This window comes from Neopsephotus bourkii, unplaced genomic scaffold (genome assembly GCF_033783945.1).
Source record: "Neopsephotus bourkii isolate Nb327-2 ecotype Australia unplaced genomic scaffold, CSIRO-AGI_Nbou_v1 NB_234, whole genome shotgun sequence".
NCBI lineage: Eukaryota > Metazoa > Chordata > Aves > Psittaciformes > Psittacidae > Neopsephotus > Neopsephotus bourkii.
This window is the reverse complement of record NW_026900744.1, coordinates 7,754,564-7,777,652: the sequence shown is the minus strand read 5'-3', so window position 1 is coordinate 7,777,652 and position 23,089 is coordinate 7,754,564. Positions and strand designations below refer to the sequence as shown.

Here is a 23,089-nt window from a genome sequence, read left to right as displayed (position 1 = left end):
ACACCTCGTCGCCAGGCGACTGATAACTTGGCCCCCCAGCCCGACCAAGCACTGACCGATACCTCCTCCAACCCTGCCATCCACTTAGCCTTTCCGGGTAACTCCCAGTGACATCCAGGGCATCACGTCCCGTGGTATGGAATAATACTTTGATCAATTTGGGTCAGGTGTCCTGTTTCTGCTTCCTCCTGGCTTCCCCTCCTCCCTGGCAGAGCATGAGGCTCACAAAATCCTTGGCCAAACCAAAACATCATTTTTAGCAGCTCTGTTCCCAGCCTGAAAGTCAAAACACAGCACTGCACCAGCTACCAAGAAAGAGAAAAATGACTGCTACTGATAAACCCAGGACACAGAGTTACCCTTGGGATTGCTGCCTCTCCTCAGAGGAAGCCTAGGATTGTTTGTTCCATGATGGACAGGAGCAAGCTGACAGATGGCTCTTAGAGGGCAATTTCTAGAGAGTATGGATTAGAGGATTAGGGCCTGAGCAACCTGCTGGAGAAGGAAAGAAATCTGGAAGGGCACCAAGATGTGCATCAATGTGAGTAACAGCTGCAGTTACAGCAGCTTTTTAAATGGTTGTTTTAATTACAGATCATTTTGGGTGCTGGGCTGCTTTTGTGTGCCTGGAGCTGGCGGCTGTGCCCGCCCAGTGTAGCCTTGGCTCTCAGGATGGAACCAATGCTGGATAATGAGCAACTTTTCAGATGCTTCTATACTACTAGTATTGAGCCACCTGAAAGAACAGGACCAGTATATGTGGAAGATATCAAAGCAGATCTCTCTACTGCATTTTCTTTGGTTTCTTCAAGCTCAGATACAAGCCAGAAGAGCAGTTTGGAGTCTAAGGGACACATAGAGGTTTGTCTGCGTATTAGGCCATTTACATCATTGGAAAGAGAGAATGAATTCCAGGACTGTGTTTCACTTGAAGACTCAAGAAGCATCATACTGAAGGCCCCCCAAAACTCTCTGAGTCGACTAAGTGAAAAGAATGCTGGACAGATGATACAGAAGTTCACTTTTTCAAGAGTGTTTGGACCTGAAACAACTCAAGAAGAAGTCTCTGAAGGTGCCATGAGGCAACCTGTGCAGGATTCCCTAGATGGATATAATCGCCTTATTTTTACATATGGTGTTACAAATGCTGGGAAAACCTACCCATTCCGAGGGACAGAAGATGATGTTGGTATTCTGCCAAGGACTATGGATATGTTGTTTAAAAGCATTCGAGGAAAGTTATACACAGCAATGGATCTCAAACCCCATCGTTGTAGAGATTACATAAAGCTGACTGAAGACCAAGTGAGAGAAGAAATTGCTATTAAAAATTCAATACTTCGCCTAACAAAAGAGGTAAAGAATCACTTCTTCCTATACTGATGAGTATGCACATCTTTAGATAGCTCAGTGTTACCCTGTTCATTTCTCAATAGAAAGACATTGTATTTAAGCATGGACATATCTATTTGCTGTCAGCCAGCTATTCGGATGAGCAGTAAAGTGGGCAGTAGACCTGATGCCAGCCTTGGAGCGTGGGTCCCGCACAGTGCTGCTGGTGCTGCAGGACAGGTGATGAGTGGACATCGAGGTGTGGTTCTGGGCTGAGGGCTGGGGGGCTCACGGCTCCTTCGCGCGGGCCGATGTCCATCGCCAGGTCGCTGTCGTGTTCCAGACGCCGGCGTTCCCGGGTCCTGGCGTCTGGCGGCCCAGGAGCACGCACATGGAGCTGCAGTGCCCGTTCGGCCGGTGGCGTGGTGCGGCCATGGATTTCTGCTGCCTGCTTTGTCGGGAGGACCTGCAGTGCATCGAGGAGAAGCGCAAGCGCACCCGGGATACTTTCCGCTCCATCGTGCAGCGCACCCAGTGCCCGGTGGGGGGCACGGGGGGTCAATGCGGGGGGGGGGGGTACTGGAGCCACAGGGGGGTATTTGGGGTCCCTGGGGGGTATTTGGCATCCTGAGGGTGTTACTGAGGTCCTAGGGGGTATTGGCTGTTTTATGGACAACCCTTGTTGTGGGGAAAGAGCTTGCGTGCCCTTGTGAAGTTGGGAGCTATGCTGGTGGTGGCTTATGCCTCTGGTAGGGTCTCCCATGCCAGTCAGGTCTCAAATGAAGGGTCAGACAAAGTGTGTCCATGGGCAGGATGGGCTCACTAGCCTTTGGGCAAGCACCCTAGGAGAAGGACAACTCCAACTTCAAACCCCGGTAGATGGGAGTTTGTACAGCCCTGTAAGGCCATCCATCTAAGAGAAGGATACTCTAATCAAACCTACAGCCTGAGGACTTTGCTGTCACCGTCCAAGCTCGCTAGGCCCTGGCAGATAAACCTCAGGTGTAAAGGGTGAGGCCAGTTCTGCGCACGCTGTGCCTCACCTAAAAAAATTCCACTGTGCAGGCCCAAAGGGTTTATCCACACTTGCAAAGCCCTGTAGCGACAGGCGAGGGACGAAACGGCAGTGATAAGGTGCACTGGAAGTCACAGACCCAACCCTGCATGCAGGCGGTTCAGGACATTGGTCGCTTGAGACTGACCCAGGAGATGACAGTCTTGTTCAGCAGCATCCTGAATGACCAAGCAGCCTTTTTCAAGGACAACACTGCTTGCTCCATATGGAGAGAGACCTAGAAAAGGTGGCCTAACCAAAGCTCATCTCCCCCTTCACCTGGTTGGCTAGCCGCGGCCAACAGGCATCTTCTACTGCAGTCAGTTAAAGACAAAGAGACAAAGGCATACACCTGCCTCCAAAGGTGTGTCCAGATTGACACTCGCATGTTGGAACATCAGAACCATGCTTGATACAGTGAACAGTGGGCGTCCTGAGCACCATTCTGCGCTAATTGCCCATGAATTGTCACGACTTAACATCGATATCTTTGCTCTCAGTGAAATTCCTCTTCATGAGGAAGGTAGCCTCAAAGAACATGGTGCTGGCTATACACGCTACTGGTCAGGCAAACCCAAAACTGAAAGTCATCTTTCTGGAGTCGGCTTCATGATTAAAAACTCCATCATCTCTAAACTTGAAAGTTTGCTGATAGGTCATTCCGACCGTATTATCTCCTCACGTCTTCCACTACACAGCAAGCAATACGTTGTTCTTTTCAGTATATATGCTCCAAGTCTGCAAGCTGACCCTGCAGAAAAAGAAAAATTCTACTCCGACCTGAGTCACCTCACTCAAAAGGTTCCTATAGAAGATAAGATCGTAATCCTTGGTGACTTCAACGCCCGAGTAGGAAAGAACTTTGAAGCCTGGAAAGGAGTACTAGGCAAGCACGGTGTTGGCAGCTGCAATGATAACGGCCACCTCTTACTAGAGTCCTGTGCAGAGCAACAGCTTACCATCACCAACACTATCTTCCAGCAGAAAGACAGCTGGAAGACAACCTGGATGCATCCTTGATCTAAACATTGGCACCTTATTGATTATGCTTTAGTGCACCAGAGAAATATTTGTGATGTCTGCCAGATCAGAGTGATGCTTAGTGCAGAATGTCAAACAGATCACCGCCTTGTGCATTGCAAACTTAATTTCCACCTCAAGCCCAAACCTAAGAGGGGTGGCATTCCGAGGAGGAGGCTCAATGTTAATAATCTCCAAATAGGCTGCAGTGAGGGGCAGCTTTCAGGCTAACCTTCAAACTAGGCTTGAAGACCAACTTAAAGATTCTTCTCCTGAAGCGCTTTGGCAACATATTAAAAATAGCATCCCGCAGTCCTCCGTAGAATCCATTGGGTTCTCCTCCAAGAAAAACAAAGACTGGCTTGACGATAGCAACCAGGAGGTCCAGGAATTGCTGACAAAAAAGAGATCTGCTCATCAAACACACCTCGCTCAGTCACTCTGCCATGTAAGAAAAGCAGCCTTTCATCTTGCATGTAGCAAACTCCAACAGAAACTTAGAGACATCCAGAACAAGTGGTGGCTCAACCTAGCAGAAAAGACTCAACTATGCGCAGATTCTATGAGGCTCTGAAGGCAGTGTACGGACCCACATTTCAGGTTCAAAGCCCCTTACTTAGTGCAGATGGCCAAACACTTCTTACAGATAAAATCTCCACCCTGTATTGTTGGTCTGAACATTTTCAAACCCTCTTTAGTGCTAATCGTGTAGTCCAAGGCGAAGGAATCCAGCACATGCTGCCACATCCGGTGAAAAATGAACTGGATTTAGCCCCTACCATGGGAGAGACTCTTAAGGCCATACAGCAGGTGAAAACTGGCAAGGCAGCTGGGGTTGACAGAGTCCCACCTGAAATATGGAAGCATGGAGGCCAAGCACTTCATGCTAAATTTCATGAGCTAGTTGTGCGCTGTTGGGAACAAGTAAATTACCATCAGACTGTCGTGATGCAATCATGGTCACTCTGTATAAGAAAAAAGGTGTCAAGTCAGACTACTCAAGCTACCATGGTATAACTCTGCTCTCCATTGCTGGTAAAATTCTTGCAAGAATACTATTGAACAGACTAGTACCTGCTATCGCAGAAGAACTTTTACCTGAAAGTCAGTGTGGTTTCAGAGCTAATAGAAGTACCACAGACATGGTATTTGTTCTCAGACAACTGCAAGAAAAGTGTAGAGAACAGAATAAGGGGCTATATATAACTTTCGTTGACCTCACCAAAGCTTTTGACACTGTGAGCAGAAAAGGCCTGTGACTGATCTTGGAACAATTAGGTTGTCCCCCCAACTTCCTCAAAATGATCATTCTGTTACATGAGGATCAGCAAGGCCAAGTCAGATATGGCGATGCACTCTCTGAGCCTTTCCCAGTAACCAATGGTGTGAAACAAGGTTGTGTTCTCACACCGACTTTATTCACATTATTCTTCTTCAGCATGATGCTCCAAAGGGCTATGGCAGACCTCGACGAACAAAACAGCATTTATATTCAATATCGTACCGATGGTAGCCTATTCAATCTAAGGTGACTGAAGGCCCACACTAAGACCCTAAATCATCTTGTTCGTGAACTGCTTTTTGCTGATGATGCCACCCTTGTTGCCCACACAGAAGCAGCTCTGCAGCGTTTAACATCTTGCTTTGCGGAGGCGGCTGAGGTTTTTGGGCTGGAAGTCAGCTTGAAGAAGACAGTAGTCCTCTACCAACCTGCACCACAAGAAGATTATCGCCATCCCCATATTACCATCGGCGAGTCAGAGCTTAAGACAGTTCAGCAGTTCAGCTATCTGGGAAGCATCATTTCCTCGGATGCCACGATCGACAAAGAGATAGACAACAGAATAGCAAAGGCATATAGAGCCTTCGGAAAACTCCATGAAAGAGTCTGGTGTAATAAACACCTGAAGAAAAGTACAAAGATCAGTGTCTATAGAGCCATTGTACTGTCTACTCTTTTATATGGGTCTGAATCATGGGTCATCTACCGTCATCACCTGCGACTCCTTGAACGCTTTCATCAGTGCTGCCTCCGTACAATTCTAAACACCCATTGGACTGACTGTGTGTCTAACGTCACTGTCCTCGGATAGGCACGGGTCACCAGTATCGAGGCCATATTGCTGAAATTGCAGCTGCACTGGGCAGGGCGCGTCTCTAGGATGAAGGATCACCATCTCCCCAAGATCGTGTTTTACGGTGAGCTTGCCACTGGTTGCCGCAAGAGAAGTGCCCCAAAGAAGAGATATAAGGACTCCCTGAAACAATATCTTAGCCTTGGCCATATTGACTATCGTCAGTGGTCCACCTTGGCCTCCAATCGGGAGAGTTGGAGGCACACCATACACAATGATGTTGACTCCTTTGTGAGTTCATGAAGAACTAGTCTCGAGGAGAAAAGACAATACAGAAAGAATTGCGCCCCACCTGAGGAGACCTTCTGCTGTGCTTTCTGTAGCCAGATTTGCCTTTTTAGTCATCAGCGTGCCTGCAGTAAGCGTGGTTAAAGCCCCTCCCGTTTGCGAAGTCAAGCCATGATGATGATGATTTTGGGATACACACTTGGTGTCCTTTCTAATTACTCAGCATGAGGTACAAGAAACATCGTGGCAAAGGTCAAGCTAAACAGACTTGGAGCATGAAAAATGCTGCAATCAGCATGAAAACAAAGCAGAACGAAGAACCAGAAGCATACAGTATAGGGCTTAATTTCTAGGCAAAAAAGCCATGTACAGGCATGGGAGCAAACACCAAGTCTGTGCTGAGAGCTGCCTAAGGGAATAAAGATGAAAAAAAAGGCAGGCAAACCTTTTGGTGCAATCTTGCTGGGGAAAAAAGAAGACATGATACCACCTCCAGGAATAATGCCTGAAGCACTGGCAGACTTGTGTGTCTGATGAATACTAAAGCCTATGAAAGAAATAAAAGGCAGAAGTAGATCCATTACAAAATACACACAACCAGGCTACAGGAATCCAGAAGGCAAACTGGAGACAGATCTAAAAATGTGAACCATACACTGTATTATGCATCACATAAAATAGAGGGAATAATGGCCATTCTTTTGTACGATTCCAATGAGTTTGTGAAACTGAGCTTGCCCTAACTCAGTGCTGTATCTGCCCTGGGATGGAAATACAGCAATACGACCTGAACACCTACAGTCTAAAAGTAACACCTGCAGTGTGACTGTAGTTGATCCAAACATTGCTCTCACACTGCAGCAGACAGCATGTGACACAAGACTGATGAGTTTGAAGCTACACTTTTACGTCAAGAGCAAGCCAAACCTTCCTGTAGATTGCAGAACTGACCCATGAGAAACAGCAGCAACACTGACTGGACAAGCGTGCTTAAACTATTCTGACCTTTGGTGAAACCTAGGATTTCAAATGTCTCATCCCATACAGGTGATCTTTCATGTAAGGAAAATTTGCTACAGTTCTTAATTACTCAGCACAAGTACTGGATGTTTGCTTGTACGGCCCATAAATGATAATCTATGTTTACACTATTCCAGTGCTACTTGACAAAAATTTTGGTGGTTTTTTTTTCCATTTCTTTTTTTTTGTATGTAGCAAATCATACACAGTGGGCTGAAAAGAATGTTATTCAAACGAAAAGTCAAGTATTCCAGAGAATGACAAACTTAAGGTCACCTGTCACATGAATTTCACAAGGTTTGGCAGTTTTTAAGTGAACCAGATGTTTTCAACTGTTATTTGCAGAAAATATGTTCATTACTTCTCACACCAGGAATGCTTCTCGGTAAGCTGAAGTTACCTTTTGGTAACATTTAACCTAACTTTTCATTCAGTACAGACATCAGGATTTATGCCTGACTCAAAGATGTATCATCAGGATACAGCTGATGACATTTTTCTATCGGAAAAGCTGTTGACCAGAATGCATGATACCAAAGGATGAATATCTGTAACAAATGCAAAGAGCAAAGAACTAAGCTTAACAGAAAGAAGTTCAGTCAAAGTTAAGACCTTCTGTCACATTTTATCTATCCAACTCCACATGGGAGCTGACAGGTAAGAGAAGCTATCCAAGCCAAAGTGCATGAAATCAACTCACCAGTTTATAAGACTGCATGAGTACATGCTCTGAAAGATAGCTGCCTATCCTTTAGAATTACTGACGCATCTTGAACACATCTCAGAATGATCAGAGACCTAAGCATTTGAAAGGGCAAGGAAAAAACTTAAGCTTGTCCCTAGTCTTAAATTCAGTTGGTTTTTTAGAGCAAGAAGATAAACAGTGGAACTTACAAGCAGGCACCAAGGGACAGACACAGCACTTCTCAGCTGGTTCATAAAAGGTTCACATGGGAGATGTGAACCTAACATGAGTTGGTGGCTATAGTTTTTGATAGGCAGTTCGTTGGCCTTAGGCACAAAAAGGCTATCTAATTACATGCCATTATTTTTATTGAGGAAAACAGTGATGCTTCCAAACAGCAAATGCGATGTTGTTGAAATTCCAACATCAATACATGGAAATATGCTGCTGTCTGAGAAAGTCATTACTGATGACAAGTACACAGAGCAGGAAATAGCTTCCGTGGCTCATGGCAGATACTGGATCTTCACTAATGGAAGCCATCAGGCAATTGAATAAAGGTGGTGACAAGATGAGTTAGTGGAAATGAAAGAATCAAGACCAGGTGATTCGATAAATTGAAATAAAAATCTGATGATTCATCAGCTCAGAGGGATGTATGTGCCAAAGGCAAGCCTTTAACAGGGCGTTCTGACATAAGACTCAATTCCAGATCCCCCTCTCCTCCCCACCAAAGGTGGTCGCTCTCCTCAGCTCTCCTCTTCACTCTCTACGGCAGTTCTTGCCCTGCAGCCCAAGGCCTGAGGTCATCTTTAGCTTGGCATGCTATAAGCAAGCCCAGCGATTCCAGCATGTTTTTGCTAGGCAGCTGAGAGGTATGTCTGTTGTTACACCCCCCAGGAGCCTCCCAGGTCAAAGGCAAGATGAAAGGCCACAGCGCTTTAACATGTCAGCCAGGCCTGTCCAAGGGATGGACAAGGTTTGGGTAGGGCTGCAACACCCCACGACACAGCCAGAATGAACACGTATGCTCAAGGCGGTGGTGAGAGCTGCTGCCACCCTGCCTCAGCTCTGTAAAAACCGAATTCTAAGCAGGCTGGCAAGGCCGAGGGGTCTCTGGTATGTGACTGAACGCGTGGCGCGCCTCAGAGCAGGTACACGACCTTTCCAAGCGCCCGGATGCCTCCCCGGAGCCACCGGGACAGCCACCACACGGAAGTTACCGGGCATGCGCAGAAAACGCTTCTCCCCTTCCGGCGGCTGCGGCGGCCGGGGCCTGCCGGAAGAGTCAGGGCAGAATGGCGGTCACGGAGCCCGGCGCTAGCTGGGTCCGCGCCGCCGCCACTCTGCTCCTGGGGTGCTGCGGGGCAGCGCTCACCAGCAGTGTCCAGGTACAAAAGCTACTGGGAGCGGCCGGCGGGGAGAGAGGGCGGGAGGCGCTGTGATACCCTGCAGGCTCGATGCTGCTGGTTTCCCCCATCTCCCTCTCTCCGCGGGCAGAGCCCGTACCCACTGCCCTAAGCTGCCCCGGGGCGCTTGTGGCGCTCCTCAGAGGGGTCGCGCTGGGTTCGGCGGACGCGGTCTGTGACCGGCTCTCCCCAGCGGTTGTTGCGGCCGTACTGCCGACCCCGGGCTGGGGGTCAGTCTGTCCCTCCCCCGGCGTCGCCTCTCCCCGCTCCGCTCTGCCCCGTGCGGCGCTGGGGGCGGTGTCCCGTGGTAGAACAGTGCGGACTGTAATGCAGCGCATCGCTGGAGCTGTGGGGCTCAGCGGGCACGTGTAACTCGTGTAAACTGTTCAAAGTTAAGCAAGCAGTCTTTGAACGCGTTTGTAAGTTTCTGAATCTTAGGTTCTCTTTGGCTACACAGTGTAAGTTTCAGTAGTCGGGGTTTTATGTTACTTTTCCGGACTTTTGTTGGCTTAAGTTATGTGTGAATGGAATTTCATCGGTTAAAGACCAAGACGGGGTGCTGGGGCCGTCTAGCTGCCTGGGCTCACCTGGGCTCGATTGATTACCCCGATCCCCTTTCGCAGGTACGAGAATGCATTTACCCATAGCGGTGGGAGTTAGGATTGTTTGTTTCAGGTGGGAGTAATTTTGTATTTCAGTAATTGTGCTTTTGCACGGTGCCCACACTACACCTGGAGTGTTGTTTGCATTTGAATTCTGCTTTATTACAAATTGTGGTACTTGAAATTAATTACAAACAGAACAAAAAATAGCCAAATAAAATATAAGTCTTTATAATCAAGCTGCCAGTTTGCTACTTGGAATACAGTATGCTTTACATTTATTTTAACAAATGCTTTTTCTGTTGCTGTGTGTTTTGTGTGAAACCACAGGCACCAGCCCAGTACCCCTCAGAGATTTATCAGAATCTGATTAAGAATCAGCAAGCCTTGATTCTTGTCCAGTGACAGACTCACTCCTTTACCTCTGCAAAGTCTTTATCCCCTTTCTGTGTCCTGATACATGCAATCTGTTAAAGGGCCTTTTTTGCAAAGCCCAGTGGGAACTATGCAGATCACAGACTAGAGAGAAGGCTGTTATCATAGATTCCGATTTTGGAAGATAAATGTAGCCACCTTGGATTTAAAATGGGTTAAAATTGCAGATTCACTTAGCTGCTTTTGAAAGATGAGATGAACAAGGAAAATAAAAATTAATGCAAGCCTCTCTTCTCATTAAAGGAGAAACTGTAGGTCAATAAATCATTTTATTTTGTTCTCGGTGTCCTTTGGAATAGAGATGTGTGGGCTTTTGTTTTAACTAAGCTGCAAGTGACTAATAGTTCTTTCTCCTTCGTTATTTCACAAATTTCAGGGAAAGATTTAAAGCAATTAACTTGCACGAAATATGAAAAATAGAAAAAGACAAACTATCTCTTGAAGCTTTTGTAAGATTTATTCAGCGTTTAAATATGGTAAACATATGCATTGAACACTGTCTTGTGGAAAGAACAAAAACGAGTGGTCATTTCTTACTACTGAAAAACATTTAATGTCTTCATCTTTCAGGATCAAGCAGAACAGTTCTTTAGAAGTGGACATACAAATAACTGGGCAGTTTTGGTAAGTGTGGCCCAGGTAGTTTTCTTCCAATAAAGTTGACAACTTTTCAACAGAAGCCATAAGAGCAACAGTCACTCAAGAATTCTGTTCATTTGAAAGAAATGGAAAGCTAAAGACTTGGGAATTAATAAATTTGAAATTGTGCCTGCAAATTTATTACACTGTAATAAAATTATCTTTTCAGTATGACTACATTTCAGGCACTCAGAATGTCTAGCTACGTGGCAGGATTTGTAAAACAAAAGCTCTGACAGCATTAAACCAGTTAAATTACCATACAGCTTATTGAACAGAAGTATAATTCTGGTATCAGAGAATCGTATCTCTTGGACCAGAAAGTCACAATTTCTGATTCTTGTTCATACTTAACCTGTTGACTTGTGGTAACAGGCTTAGAATAAAATAAATTCAGGCAGCATGATGTTTAGATCAACTGTTCTTATGCCTTTTTTTTTTTCTTTGTCATGAAGCTTTTATTAGCTTTGGATCATGCTTCACAATTGGTTCTTAATCACAATTTGGGTCCTAATGACTAATTTGTTTCAGAACATGATTGTAATTACTCAGTAGCAGCTGTTTGTTTTCCAGATACTAAAACTGAGCAATATAAAAGTTAACAGTAATTAATTAAATTAGAAGGAATAATTTATATATTCTACAATGAACTAACTCAAAACTATTAAAATATCAAGTACTACTCTAGTACTGTTAACAAGTAGGTGCTTTTATGCTCCATAAAAACATGCAAAGAAGGTGGAAAATTAGGTCCAAGGAGTTATATTTTCTGTTCTCAACAGATTCTCTGCTGGTTATATCTTTTCAGTAGTTCATAGGTAAGCTTTGTAACAATTGCTACTACTTTTTGAAGCAGTAAAAGAGGGAGGGTTTTACAGCTATCAGGCACTTCAAGCCAGGCATTGTATTGCAGTCCTCCTTCATCAGTAGTTGGAATTAATATGCCGCAGTGTGAAGAGCTATATTTAAAGCATAGGAACATTTTCCACTGTATTGTAAGAGAGGTAATAGAGGAAAGGGGCAGGTGCTAATACCTTGAAACGTCATAGCTAAGTAGGCCACAGTTAGTTTTCAGAGCTTTAAATCTTGCTGAAAGGCAAATATTCTCAAGGGCTGATTCCCATAGGCTTTTTTTCCTGACTGACAGCATGATTGAGACACAAAGGGATCCTATTAGGCTGAATTTTTATTATCGTTCAAGCTACTACTCATTTCTTTTTACGCAAAGGCTAGAGACGGAAATGTTACATCTTGTATTTTACAGATGTTTCTATTTAAGAAACAGATATTTTATCTGTGTTTTTCTATTCAAGGCCAGGTTGGATGGGCCTTTGAGCAACCTGGTCTAGTGGAAGGTGTCTCTGCCCATGGCAGGGGGTTGGAACTAGGTGATCTTTAAGGTCTGTTCCAACCCAGGTCATTCAATAAATCTATGATTAAATTAGAGCTTTACATTTAAAGCTGAAAAATTAAAAGACCTGTTTAAATGCTTGTTACTGCTTCTCTATTTTTGTGTTTTTAAAGTTACCTCTTCTAACATGCTTCTTCCTTTCTGTGTTTGAAAGACTTGTAAAAATGAAGGAAATTTGTCTCTGGAGCAGGATTTCAGTCCTTGGTGTGGAACAAACGAAAAGTGAATAAAAGTTAAGCACAAGGACAATGATAAGGTTTTAGTAAGGAACTACATCAGATTGCCTCTGAAGCTTTTTGAAATCTCATTTGTTTAAGGTTTTTGAGGACAGATTAAATAATACCTGACCTAGGGATTAGTTTAAGTGCAGGAATGGCTGATCCCCAACACTTTGCCTGTTAGGACAGAAAAAACTGGACTCCTTTGAAATTTATGAGAATTTGTATTCAGATTTTGGTTAGAGCTCACTTAGCTCTTACTTTATTATCTTTGACTCCTTAAATGCAAATGTCCTCAAATGTCCCCTGTGTGTGGCTTCTGCATGAATTCACTTATGCCTTTGTGCAAGAATGATCCCAGAACGGGTTTGATATTGAGATGAGAACTCTTCTTTGATTTCTCTTTGATACAGAGAAAGCAAATGAAGAAAATTTAGCTTACCCACTTACTATTGCTGAATTATTCCCTAAAGTGCCACTTTCTGTACTTCGTTGGGTTTTATGACAATTTTTTTGTGAGTCAGTATGTTAAGAACTAATTTTTAAGCTTTTATTTTCAGCATTTGCTACTTTGTTACAACAAAGACTTCTACAGCTTATGTCATGAGGTTTTTGGTGCTGCGATGTTCTTTCTGATTTGTTACTAGTTTGTTGATATTTCTGTAATCACAGTCTTCTGATGCAATGTGCCAGGCTATTTTTATCTTTTACAGTATTTAGTATGATATTTTTTTTCCTTCTTTTCCCAAGGTCTGTACATCTCGATTCTGGTTCAATTATCGTCATGTGGCAAATACTCTCTCAGTATACAGAAGTGTCAAGAGACTGGGCATTCCCGATAGGTGAGGGAATATTGGGGAATACTGTTCCTTACAAATATACTACTAAAGCTCACCTTATTGTCTGAAGCAGTTTAAAAATACATTTCTCTTCCCAGTTTAACTGGCTAAAAGTAAAAAGGAGGGATGTGATTACATCAGTGTATTGAAAAGTGTGGCAATATTGTTCAAAAAAAGTAGTCACAAGTTATATACCAGTTGGAATAGGTTAGTTAGATTAAAAATATGAGGAGCTATCTGGCCACTAAAATATGCCACTTAGAAAACTCGTGAAAGCATAATGAGAAGATTTATAAATGCATCAGCAGTGACAGTACTACTCTGAGATACGGCTTTTGCTGTACTTTCAGCTTGGAGATGTAAGTAACCATAACTGAACTGAAGCATAAGACTTCCACATCTACAGCTACATTGAGAGTCTCTAGAAGCCTGAACAAAGCTGCTGCTACATATTAAAAGTAGCCTTGAAAAATCCATTTTACATTATGCTTTTAGAGAAACCAGAAGTTTTGTCCATACCAGTTGTGCTTCTTAGCGATAACACAATAGTCAAAGCAGTATCCCTTCTTTGACAATAGGATGAGGAAGGTGAACAAACTGTTCTGAAGTGCCTTAGTTGTGTTCTCAATGGAAGTTGGCACAGTTCCATCAACTGTTTTGGAATGCAATTTACTCGTACCAGAATTGTGCACCAACATAATAGGCTATATCCATAGGCTTCTGTGGAAATCCTAGTGGTTCTGATTTTTCATGTTTGTTTAGGGGACTGGTACTTTCTTCAGTATGTCTGCGTAAAGAAGTATGAACAGCTTAATCATTGCAAAATACATGTTTTACTGGATTGAGTTTGGCATTTTTTTGTCAACATCCAAACTGTGGTACCTGGAGTCCCGAGCTAGTTTCCACTCAACTGTGACTGTGATGCAGTATCATCCTGTTACCTGTGTTTATTTTTAAAAAGAAAAAGTGAGTTCTTGGGTTTTGAAAGTTGGGATGTTGAAATCTAGCTTTTGGAAGTGTTTGGGGGCTGTAAATCCAAGGCAACATACTGCTGAAGCACTGTGGGCTGAAAGCCACAGAAATACAGCTTTTTTCTTTTTTTGCAGGTTGTATTCGGAAGCATCTGTCTTCTTTCCTGTATACCTGTATAGCCTTGGAAGAGTGGGTACCCTATGTATACCACCTTAGGAATTCTTTCACTAGTTTTGCCCTTACCTGAGAACTTCTGTGTTCTCTGCATCCATCCAGTTTGGCCATTAATGTCAAAATAAGTGGCAGTTTTAGAAATACTGCAAAATCTACAGCATATCTGAAGACTTCTGTTGTTCAGTAGCCTGATCTGTTTCTTAGCCATACCCAAGGATCTTGAAATTGATCTCAAAAACCCAGCAATGTGTTAGACTAAGATCAAGAAATAACACATTGGAGAAGACCTAAAGAGAGAGCATGCCTATTTTTTCCCCCATTTACAGCAGTTTTGACGTGGGTTTCTGTGGATTTCTCCCTTAGACAAATTTCTTCCTCTATTTTTCTTTTTTATTTATCATGGGTTTGGCTTGGGTTCTTTGGAGGGGTTTGTGCATAGCCTCATTTTGAATAGAACCATGTCAGTTTGGCAGTGTAAGTAGATTTATCCTCCAACAACAGAACTCGTTAGGAAAATGATTTGTGGTTTTATAACTGTAAAGTACTCTGGTTTGTTGACATGTGGGCACAATGCTCTAATTTGTAAAAGAAAAGTTTTGCTAAAGTAAAACAAAGAGAAAATGAATTAAAAAATTGTTTCTGAGTCCTGGAATCATTATGCAATATAAGTCTCGTATCATGAAAATATTACTATAGTATATAATTAGGTTACTTTGGTTTAACTGTTAAGCTATGAGTTAACATCTTTATTGTTTTGCTGCATCTATGAACCACTTCTATGCAGTGGTTCTCTTTAACTGTGTTGTGTTCCGTGTGCATGTATATGAATGCCATGCGATATATAAACTCGCATGTTTGTGCTCACCTGTCTGTACTACTACCAATCAGAACCTTTTCCTGAGTGCATGTGATTACTAATTCCTCTTTTTGAATAAACACATTCCTAGCAAAAATACAGTGCTAAACTGTAGGCCTAGTGGTGGCTTAGTGTGGAATATTCTCTTCTGACTACTGCAGTAAATCTGCAAGGAATATATTCTGCATATATTTCTCTTTTATAAAAACAGTTTTGTACTGCTGTGCATGTGTGGAGAAAAAAAAAATCTCTTTATTTCTCCTCTGTAGCTCTCCTCTTACTTCTATCATTACACCTTTATTCCCATTGAAATAATTTACTGTGATTATTTCTGAGGATTTATGCTCTATATTATTTTGGACAACATTTCTATTTTTCTTCCACCTCTCTCCACTTCCTTTTTTTGGTGGGGTGTGGGGCCTATTAGCACTAATAAAGAATAACATTATTCTTAAAGTGCTCATGCAGGCATATAGGTGAATGATGACAAGCACAGGAATGACGCTTAAATAGCACAACACAGTTTAATTTATAGCTGTGTGCCTGAGAGTCTGAATTAGCAGTATTCTTTGCAGGATACAGAGCTTTCCTTTTGTAAGCATTGTTTGGGAGAGCACAGTCTCTGAGAAGCTATATCCAAGACAGGGTTATCCAAGGAAAGAACCAACTTCACCTTGTTCCAGGCATCTCTGGCACATTCTTCCAGTGGTAACAGTCTCCAGTGACCTCTTGTTTCATATTTTGACCCAAACATGGCCCTGTTATGGGTAATAGAGGTCTTTGGCTGCATGCAAGTTGGAACAGTTTTATAATATGCTGATTGTCTGGGATTTTTTTTAATTGGTAATATGAAATGTTGGGTTGTTGGGTTTTTATTTTTTTTAATTTCTTTATTTCTTTTTTGAACTATGAAGAAGACAAAATGTCTGGTGTCAGCCCATCTGTGTTCTTCAGCAAAATTCCAGTAACACAGATAGTCATACAGTAGTGCATCAGATGCAGTATAATGGTTTGAGAAATGTTCATGAGCTCCTCAAATTTAGTTAAAAATTGTCATAATATTTTTAAATGATCTGAAAAGGTGCAAACAGGCTGGGATTTCTTCTGTGGAGCAGCATTAAATGATTTAGTGCCCCATAAAAATCATATTTTTTTATGAATAGTTCTGCCAGTCTAATTCTGGGTGTGTGTGTCATAAAGCTGCTAATATCAACTACTCTTGTGTTCATCTTTGGTCTAACTTAATCCTATAGCTATATAAGAGGTAGCTGAATTTCTGTGTGTGGTATCTTCATAATAGTGAGGGTGTACATAAGGAAATAGGGTGTAAGTAAGCAAAGTCTCACTTATAATCCCATTAATCTTCTTAGTGTTGTAAGCTATTGTTGTAATTGTGGGGCAGTTTTGTTGTAATTTCTGTTTGACTGTTACATGAAAGTAGAATGGCTGAAATATTTTTGTCTTATTTTCCGTAGTCACATTGTCCTGATGCTGGCAGATGACATGGCATGTAATCCCAGAAATCCCAAACCAGCTACTGTGTTTAGTCATAAAAACATGGAACTAAATGTCTATGGTGATGATGTGGAAGTGGATTACAGAAGCTATGAGGTGACTGCACTTAAATTAAATCACTGGGTCTTTGGCTTTAGTGTTGGTTTAAAGATCTATACAACACCTGTGAAGTCTGAGGAAGTCTTTCTAGGCACATTTCTGGTTTTGAGCTAGGCTTTTATTATCAACTAATGGGTTTAAAAACCACACCCCTCCTCTCTTTGATACTTGTTTTATTGTATTTAAAGTTTATTATAGTAGAATCATGTTATAATTCAGGTAATGAAATTCCCACAATTAAATAAATATATGGAACCCCTTGTACGTGGTAGGAATCCAAATATTACTTGCATTTCTCTTTGGAAATGGTTGTTCAATGTCTCATCTTGCAAACTCCACCACTGTGAAATTTCTGGTGTGCAAGTGAAATGTTTACTTGGCATATCTACTTACATTTTTAACGTTAAGTATATGTTTTTATCAAAATACACAAAAGCTGTAGTTTATACATTACTGTAAAGTAATTACTGTAAAGAAATCTGCATTCTACCATCTTTTCATTTTTGTGTAATATTCCTTCATACAGTGTCTTTACAGTTAATCTTAAATTGGACATCAGTTGCATGGTTTTAATAGTGCTGCATAATCATTACTAATGGTTTATAGGGGGAGACTTAAGTATATAGTAGATGTTTTATTTCTCTGGAGCTTTTTATAAAGAACTGAAGATACAACAGTGAAACAGAGATATGTTCTTTTCATCATGTTTTTTCCTGAGTATGGATTTTTTGCTAGCATTTGAGCTGTGTACGTCTGCATGAAGAGGAAGTGGTGTTTTATAGAATGTTTTACAGTCACCATCCAGATGGGTCTTACCTGATCTCAGACTTACGTAGCTGAAATTGATCTTATTTTTCCTTTTCTGTGTTGCAGAGGGAATTTAAATTTATTTTTCCATGGTAACACACACTAATGTTGGAGCATGTTTTGAGTACATGAACAGCTTTGACAAAATAAAGCTATACACTGACAGGTTTTCAGATGAATGAAAATGTATTAAGAAATTATAATGGCATTAGCCTTATTTGGTGTAATAAAGCAACAGGGTGATGTTAGTGGAATAAAGTAAAAGGCACCATATGATTATGAAACTGCAGTAAAACCTTAAACAGAAAATGATTGTTTATACAGTTTATACTGTGAAGTATTACTTTTGGGTATACACACTGCCCCTTTTAGTGTTCCATTACTTAATGTAACACAGGCTATAGTTGTTAATTGATATTTTTCTCTTTAGAAAATTAATTTGTGCTTCTATTCATAGGTTACTGTTGAAAATTTTTTGCGTGTATTAACAGGAAGAATCCCACCAAGCACACCGCGATCTAAACGTCTTCTTTCTGATGATAGAAGCAATATTCTAATATATATGACAGGTAATTACAGGTTTCTGTATACAACTTATTGATATTGTTCACTTGGATGGGCCTGTTTAAAGCATAAAATCCCATTAGAAGTCCAAACAAACAAAATGATTGACAAAAGGATTTTTTTTTCCCTTTTTTAGCATGTAATACTAAGTAAGAAAAAACCTATATGGCAGTAAGTATAGTTTCTATCTTAAATGATGTATGTATACTGTTCTCACTGTACTAATAACTTTCTTTTGCTGGAGTCTGGAGAAGGATAATTGTGTTTGCCTTTTTTATTTTGTTTAGAGGAATGGTGAACCAGACTGAGTATCTTCCTCTAAGCTACCATCTTGCATAACTTCTGATATTTTTTTTTTCTGCCAGGCCATGGTGGAAATGGTTTCCTAAAATTCCAGGATTCTGAAGAAATCACAAATGTGGAACTGGCTGATGCCTTTGAACAAATGTGGCAGAAAAGAAGGTGAGGAAAAAAGCATTATTTAGAGGTTAAATATTGTGTTTCCTGAACATGCCCGAAGTCTTACCAGTAGGCCTTGCTTACCTTTGGCAGTGATACTGTCTGTTGTCCATAAAATTGCATGAAAGTTTGCATTCAGAAAGAAGAGTTTTAATTTTTGTTTGCAGCTTCCTGCAGTTACAGCTGCTCAAATGAACTGTGCTTTGACTAACCTTGCATCTTAAATGAATCAGTATAAACTCTTCTGTTCCTTGGGTTCCTAGCAGCTGCCCTGGTAACTAAAAAGCAAAGTATGTGAATATTGCTTAAGGGGAGATGGATAAAGAGGCTGTTCTATTTTTTTTCAGGTACAATGAATTGTTGTTTATTATTGATACTTGCCAAGGAGCATCCATGTATGAACGATTCTATTCACCTAATATAATGGCCTTGGCTAGCAGCCAAGTAGGGGAAGATTCTTTATCAGTAAGTAGATTTTTGTGATCCTGAAGACAGCTTTCAAAATGCCTGAGTAAAAAGCACGGGTCCTATTGTTTTTAAATTAAAAATTTCCCTTCTAATTGCTGAATGCATGAGATATTTAGTTACAAAGTGAGGTTTTGACAAAACTTGTAATTGCACTTTTTCTGCTTGTTTTTATGTGCTGTCCCAAAGAGTCAGACTAATAATGGATTTCTGTGCTTGTTGGCCAATTTATGCATAGCCTAGGATAAGAAGAAATTTTATGGGAAGATTGCTGAGAGATATGTGTGGGGATTATTCAACCTAGGACTTCTAACACTTGATGAACCTATTAGAGAGGGTCCAGAGAAGGGCAGCAAAAAGACCAGAGGCATAGAGCACTTCACCTGTGAGGAATGGCTGAGTGAAATGTGGCTGTTCAGCCTGGACAAGACTCCGGGGAGACCTTATTGCAGCCTTTCCGTACTTAAGAGGGGCCAATAAGGTGCTGGAGAGACTTCTTAGCAGGGCCTGTTGTGATGGGACAAGGGGTAATGGTTTTAAACTAAAAGAGGGGAGATTCAGGCTGCATGTGGGGAAAAGAATTTTTACAATGACGGTGGTAAAACACTCTCCCAGGCTGCCCAGAGAGGTGGTGGGTGTGCAGTTCCTGGAGATATTCAAGGCCGGGTTGGGTGTGGTTCTGGGCAATGTGATCTAGATAAAGCTGTCCCTGTTCATTGCCGGGATGTTGGACTGGATGACCTTTGAAGGTCCCTTCCAACCCAAACTATTCTATATACAAAAAACCCCCAGACCACTACCTTTCATCTGCTGTAGTTGTATCCCAGCTGAAGTACAGACAGAGTGATAGGAGAGAGATCCTAGCCAGACCAAAACCATCAGGTCAGGGTTTGAACCTATGCAGACCTGAATCTGTGCAGAGCCTAGCTCTGAACCTGTGCAAATCTGTAAGATAAGCTGTCTCTCCCAGTCCTGTTTTCCAAGTTCTGAGAAGCATAGGGCAGCCCACAACGCTTTACTGAACCATCAAGAAAAAGGGGTTCCCTGCTTTTTCGCAGATGTGGAGATTACCAGGATACAGTGTAGAAAAACTAAGATAAACTGTATTATTCAGCTTGTCAACAATATATTTCTTTATGGGTGGTCATTTTCTTTGTGTAATTTGCTGAAGAACAAAAAATTGTTATGCTTAACTTTTGTAACATGCTATTACATTCTGTTCGCTATCTAAATACTGAGTTCTTTCCTGCAAATGCCCAATAATTGCTGTGTGTTGTTTTTAAGCATCAACCTGATCTTGCGATTGGCGTTCATCTCATGGACAGATACACATTCTATGTGCTAGAGTTCTTGGAAGAAATTCATCCAGCCAGTCAGACAAATATGAATGACCTAGTAAGTAGAATATTGAACATTCATGAATATGCTAATGATTGTAACAGTTTCAGAACTGTTTTCTGTAGGGTTCTCCAAATGCTTTTTGTTCTCCTGCTGTTTCTCTTGGAAGCAGCTTTGGGGAGAGGGTCTTTTTGCCATTATTAAATGTAATGATGGTGTAACACTTGTCCTCAATGTGAGAGTGGTTTGCTGGCTACTGAAAGGGATTAACCAAAATTAGCTAGATTTTTTTACTATTCATTGAGAAATTAATATATTATTCATTAAATATTCATTTCGATAGGATGAAAATTTGCACATGAAAAATGATAGTAGGAAGCTTCTAAAATCAGCTTGATGGGTAGTAGACACTTTACAGATATGGAAAAGCAGACACTGATTGTTTTGCAAAGAGATTAAACATTTAAAATTCTAATGGTGCACTCACAAATGCCTGCAGGGACTAATTGCTCTGTATATCCGCTTAGATTCCAGAGCAAGATACGTCAAAATACATCAGTGTTTGGAGTTAATTATATCTTAGGTAAATATTAATTATAGCTTTATGGGTATGAGAGAGGAGGAAAAAAAACCCAGCCAAGCAGATAACCTGTGGCAAAATTTATGAAAATGCCTCTGTAAGTTAGATGTGAGATGATATAAAATGTAAGTGTATTTTATTTATTAACCCTTTATACCTTCACTAAAGTAATACATTATGCTTTGGTGCCATGTAGCTGTAAATCCTGACATACTCTGTCAGTGATCCAAGAGCTGCTACTTACAGAACACATTGTCTTTAATTCATTTCTGTAAAAGGAGCAGCTGCTTGAAAGTTTTACGCCACCCTCTGTCTACAGAGGATGGTGTTAGCCTGGCTGCTAGATGTGTAGTAGAATTCACTGTAAACAGCCTACACTTGACAGATTTTATGTTCTTACAGAATTGATTCAGTGACTAAGATTCAAGGTTCTTTTACTATCATGGGATTGAAATTCTGTCCTGTAATTTAATACCTTCTGACCATGGGATACAGATGATTTTAAAATAAATCTTGTTAAACAAGAATATGCAAGTCCTTTATTGATTGTATCTTTTTCTAGCCAATTTATTCAAACAGCACTTTAGAACTATTCTGTAAACCAAAAAATTAATTGCTGTTTAAAAGAAGTCATAGCAAATGAACAGTGGTTTCTACTGTGTAAGAGACCATCTGGTAAGTGGCATAACTACTCTAGCTAGCTAGATACTAATCCAGTTGTTGTAGAAAGTGTAGAAAACTTGATAGCTGGCCAAGTAGTTTACCTTTTCAGCTCTTTGGAGATGTTTAAACATTCTCACTTGTGTTTTTTGCTTATATGCCAAATTCTCAGGAAGAGCTGTGGGAAGTTAACCCATATTGGTAAATTCCTTACATCCTCAAAGTCATCATATGCGCTGATGTGCTTATTGTTGGTCTGGGAAGGGAAGAAAATGGACTGAAATATATAATGATTTTTGGGGATCATGTAATGAGTCACAATAGGTATTTCAGCAAATGTGACCACTTTATTTCAAGTTGGTGCTTTTCAGGGCTTTATCTAAGAGTTCTGAAATGGCATACGGTTAGTCCATGGTAAGGATATAAACCCATTTATTTGCCAACAGTTATAGGATGTACTTTAGAACTAGAATGCTTTATTACAGTTGTGTTGGTTTAAGAACAAAGACCTACTTTTTATCCCAGTCTCATTTTTTTTTTTAACTAATGCTTTCCAAACTCAGGACAACATTTTAAGTGGCTCATTAACCAGCTTTAAAATCATTACCTAATGTTTAGTTGTTTGATCTTCTGATATGTAAATGTCTGCTCTTTTGGAGGAACTGTGTATTTGCTACACTGCTTCTATTCCATCATCTCTGTACTTTTCTCCAGCCACTCTTAAAACAGCTTCTTCACATCCACCTAAGGTCTGGATATTTGCATTCCTGCAAAGAATGAGGCATCTTTTTTCATGATCCACTCCACCTACTCCCCACCTGCTCTGTCTGTGTTGCTAAGGGATAACATAAAGCTGTGCAATTGACTGACTTTCAGTTTGATCACAATTCAAAAAAATAAAGACTAAATTAAAATGTCACACATTTGAAGTTTTAAAATAAGTCTCAAATATGTTTCTAAATGAGGTATCATTTCGCATAAAAGAGCTAAAAATGTTGTTAAGAAAAGATAAAGTTCCCATTTTTGGGAATTGTTTAGCTTTATTTGACTAGTATCTTATTTAAAAAAAATTAAGAAAATGGATACGTGAACAAATGTGTTTCCTTTAGCCAATGTTTGCTTTTTCTTTTGTCAGAAGACCTTAGTTATTAGAGTTACTCTGCTTTGGTCTAATTGCTTTGAAGTCCTTCTTTTTTCACACCAGTACTGGATAGGTAGATTTTTTTTCATACTGAAATTATTTTCTCAGTGCCATTGCCTATTTTTGTTTGATTCATCTTGACATCTAATAGTAGTAAATTGTTGTGGGACACGTTAGAAGTAGTTGTGTGGAGTATCAGTTTCCCAGTTTCAGTGCTGATGCAGTTGTTTTGGGAGATTTACACTCTAGAGCTTGGTAGAGAGACTAATTATATAACTGCAGCATAGATTTATGCATCAAGTAATGGGATTAAAACAAGTACTTAGCTTTTATAGCTTACTTCAGAGACTTAGTTTTTATGTTTGTGCCCTTAGTTGCAGCAGAAATGAAGAAAATTGATGGCTTTTTCTTGAAACTGAAACTTAAGAGGGT

The 23,089-nt window shown here is 40.9% G+C and overlaps 3 protein-coding genes across 3 annotated transcripts in view; 2 read left to right on the top strand and 1 right to left on the bottom strand.

Annotated features, from left to right (window-relative positions):
* Positions 1-608: 608 nt before the first annotated feature.
* LOC133207644 (kinesin-like protein KIF20B) lies at positions 609-1,494 on the top strand. Its single transcript, XM_061344731.1, has one exon. It carries the CDS (start codon positions 673-675, stop codon positions 1,381-1,383), a length of 711 nt encoding a protein of 236 aa, XP_061200715.1. The 5' UTR covers positions 609-672; the 3' UTR covers positions 1,384-1,494.
* Positions 1,495-8,707: 7,213 nt separating this feature from the next.
* PIGK (phosphatidylinositol glycan anchor biosynthesis class K) overlaps positions 8,708-23,089 on the top strand; it is a 69,527-nt gene continuing 55,145 nt past the window's right edge. Inside the window, exons 1-8 of the mRNA XM_061345102.1 lie at positions 8,708-8,865; positions 10,491-10,544; positions 12,939-13,030; positions 16,505-16,640; positions 17,908-18,019; positions 18,380-18,476; positions 18,821-18,938; positions 20,223-20,333. Of these exons, the coding sequence (XP_061201086.1) occupies positions 8,773-8,865; positions 10,491-10,544; positions 12,939-13,030; positions 16,505-16,640; positions 17,908-18,019; positions 18,380-18,476; positions 18,821-18,938; positions 20,223-20,333 (813 nt within the window). The 5' untranslated portion in view covers positions 8,708-8,772. The remainder of the gene's footprint in view (positions 8,866-10,490; positions 10,545-12,938; positions 13,031-16,504; positions 16,641-17,907; positions 18,020-18,379; positions 18,477-18,820; positions 18,939-20,222; positions 20,334-23,089) is intronic.
* The window catches only part of EBNA1BP2 (EBNA1 binding protein 2), a 491,427-nt gene continuing 482,259 nt past the window's right edge, over positions 13,922-23,089 (bottom strand). Inside the window, exon 10 of the transcript XR_009724171.1 lies at positions 13,922-13,937. The gene's annotated coding sequence lies outside the window, so the exon portion shown is untranslated. The remainder of the gene's footprint in view (positions 13,938-23,089) is intronic.

Excerpts from the sequence above, each read along its gene's own strand:
- LOC133207644 (XM_061344731.1), top strand. The coding sequence starts at position 673 with ATGGAACCAATGCTGGATAATGAGCAACTTTTCAGATGCTTCTATACT.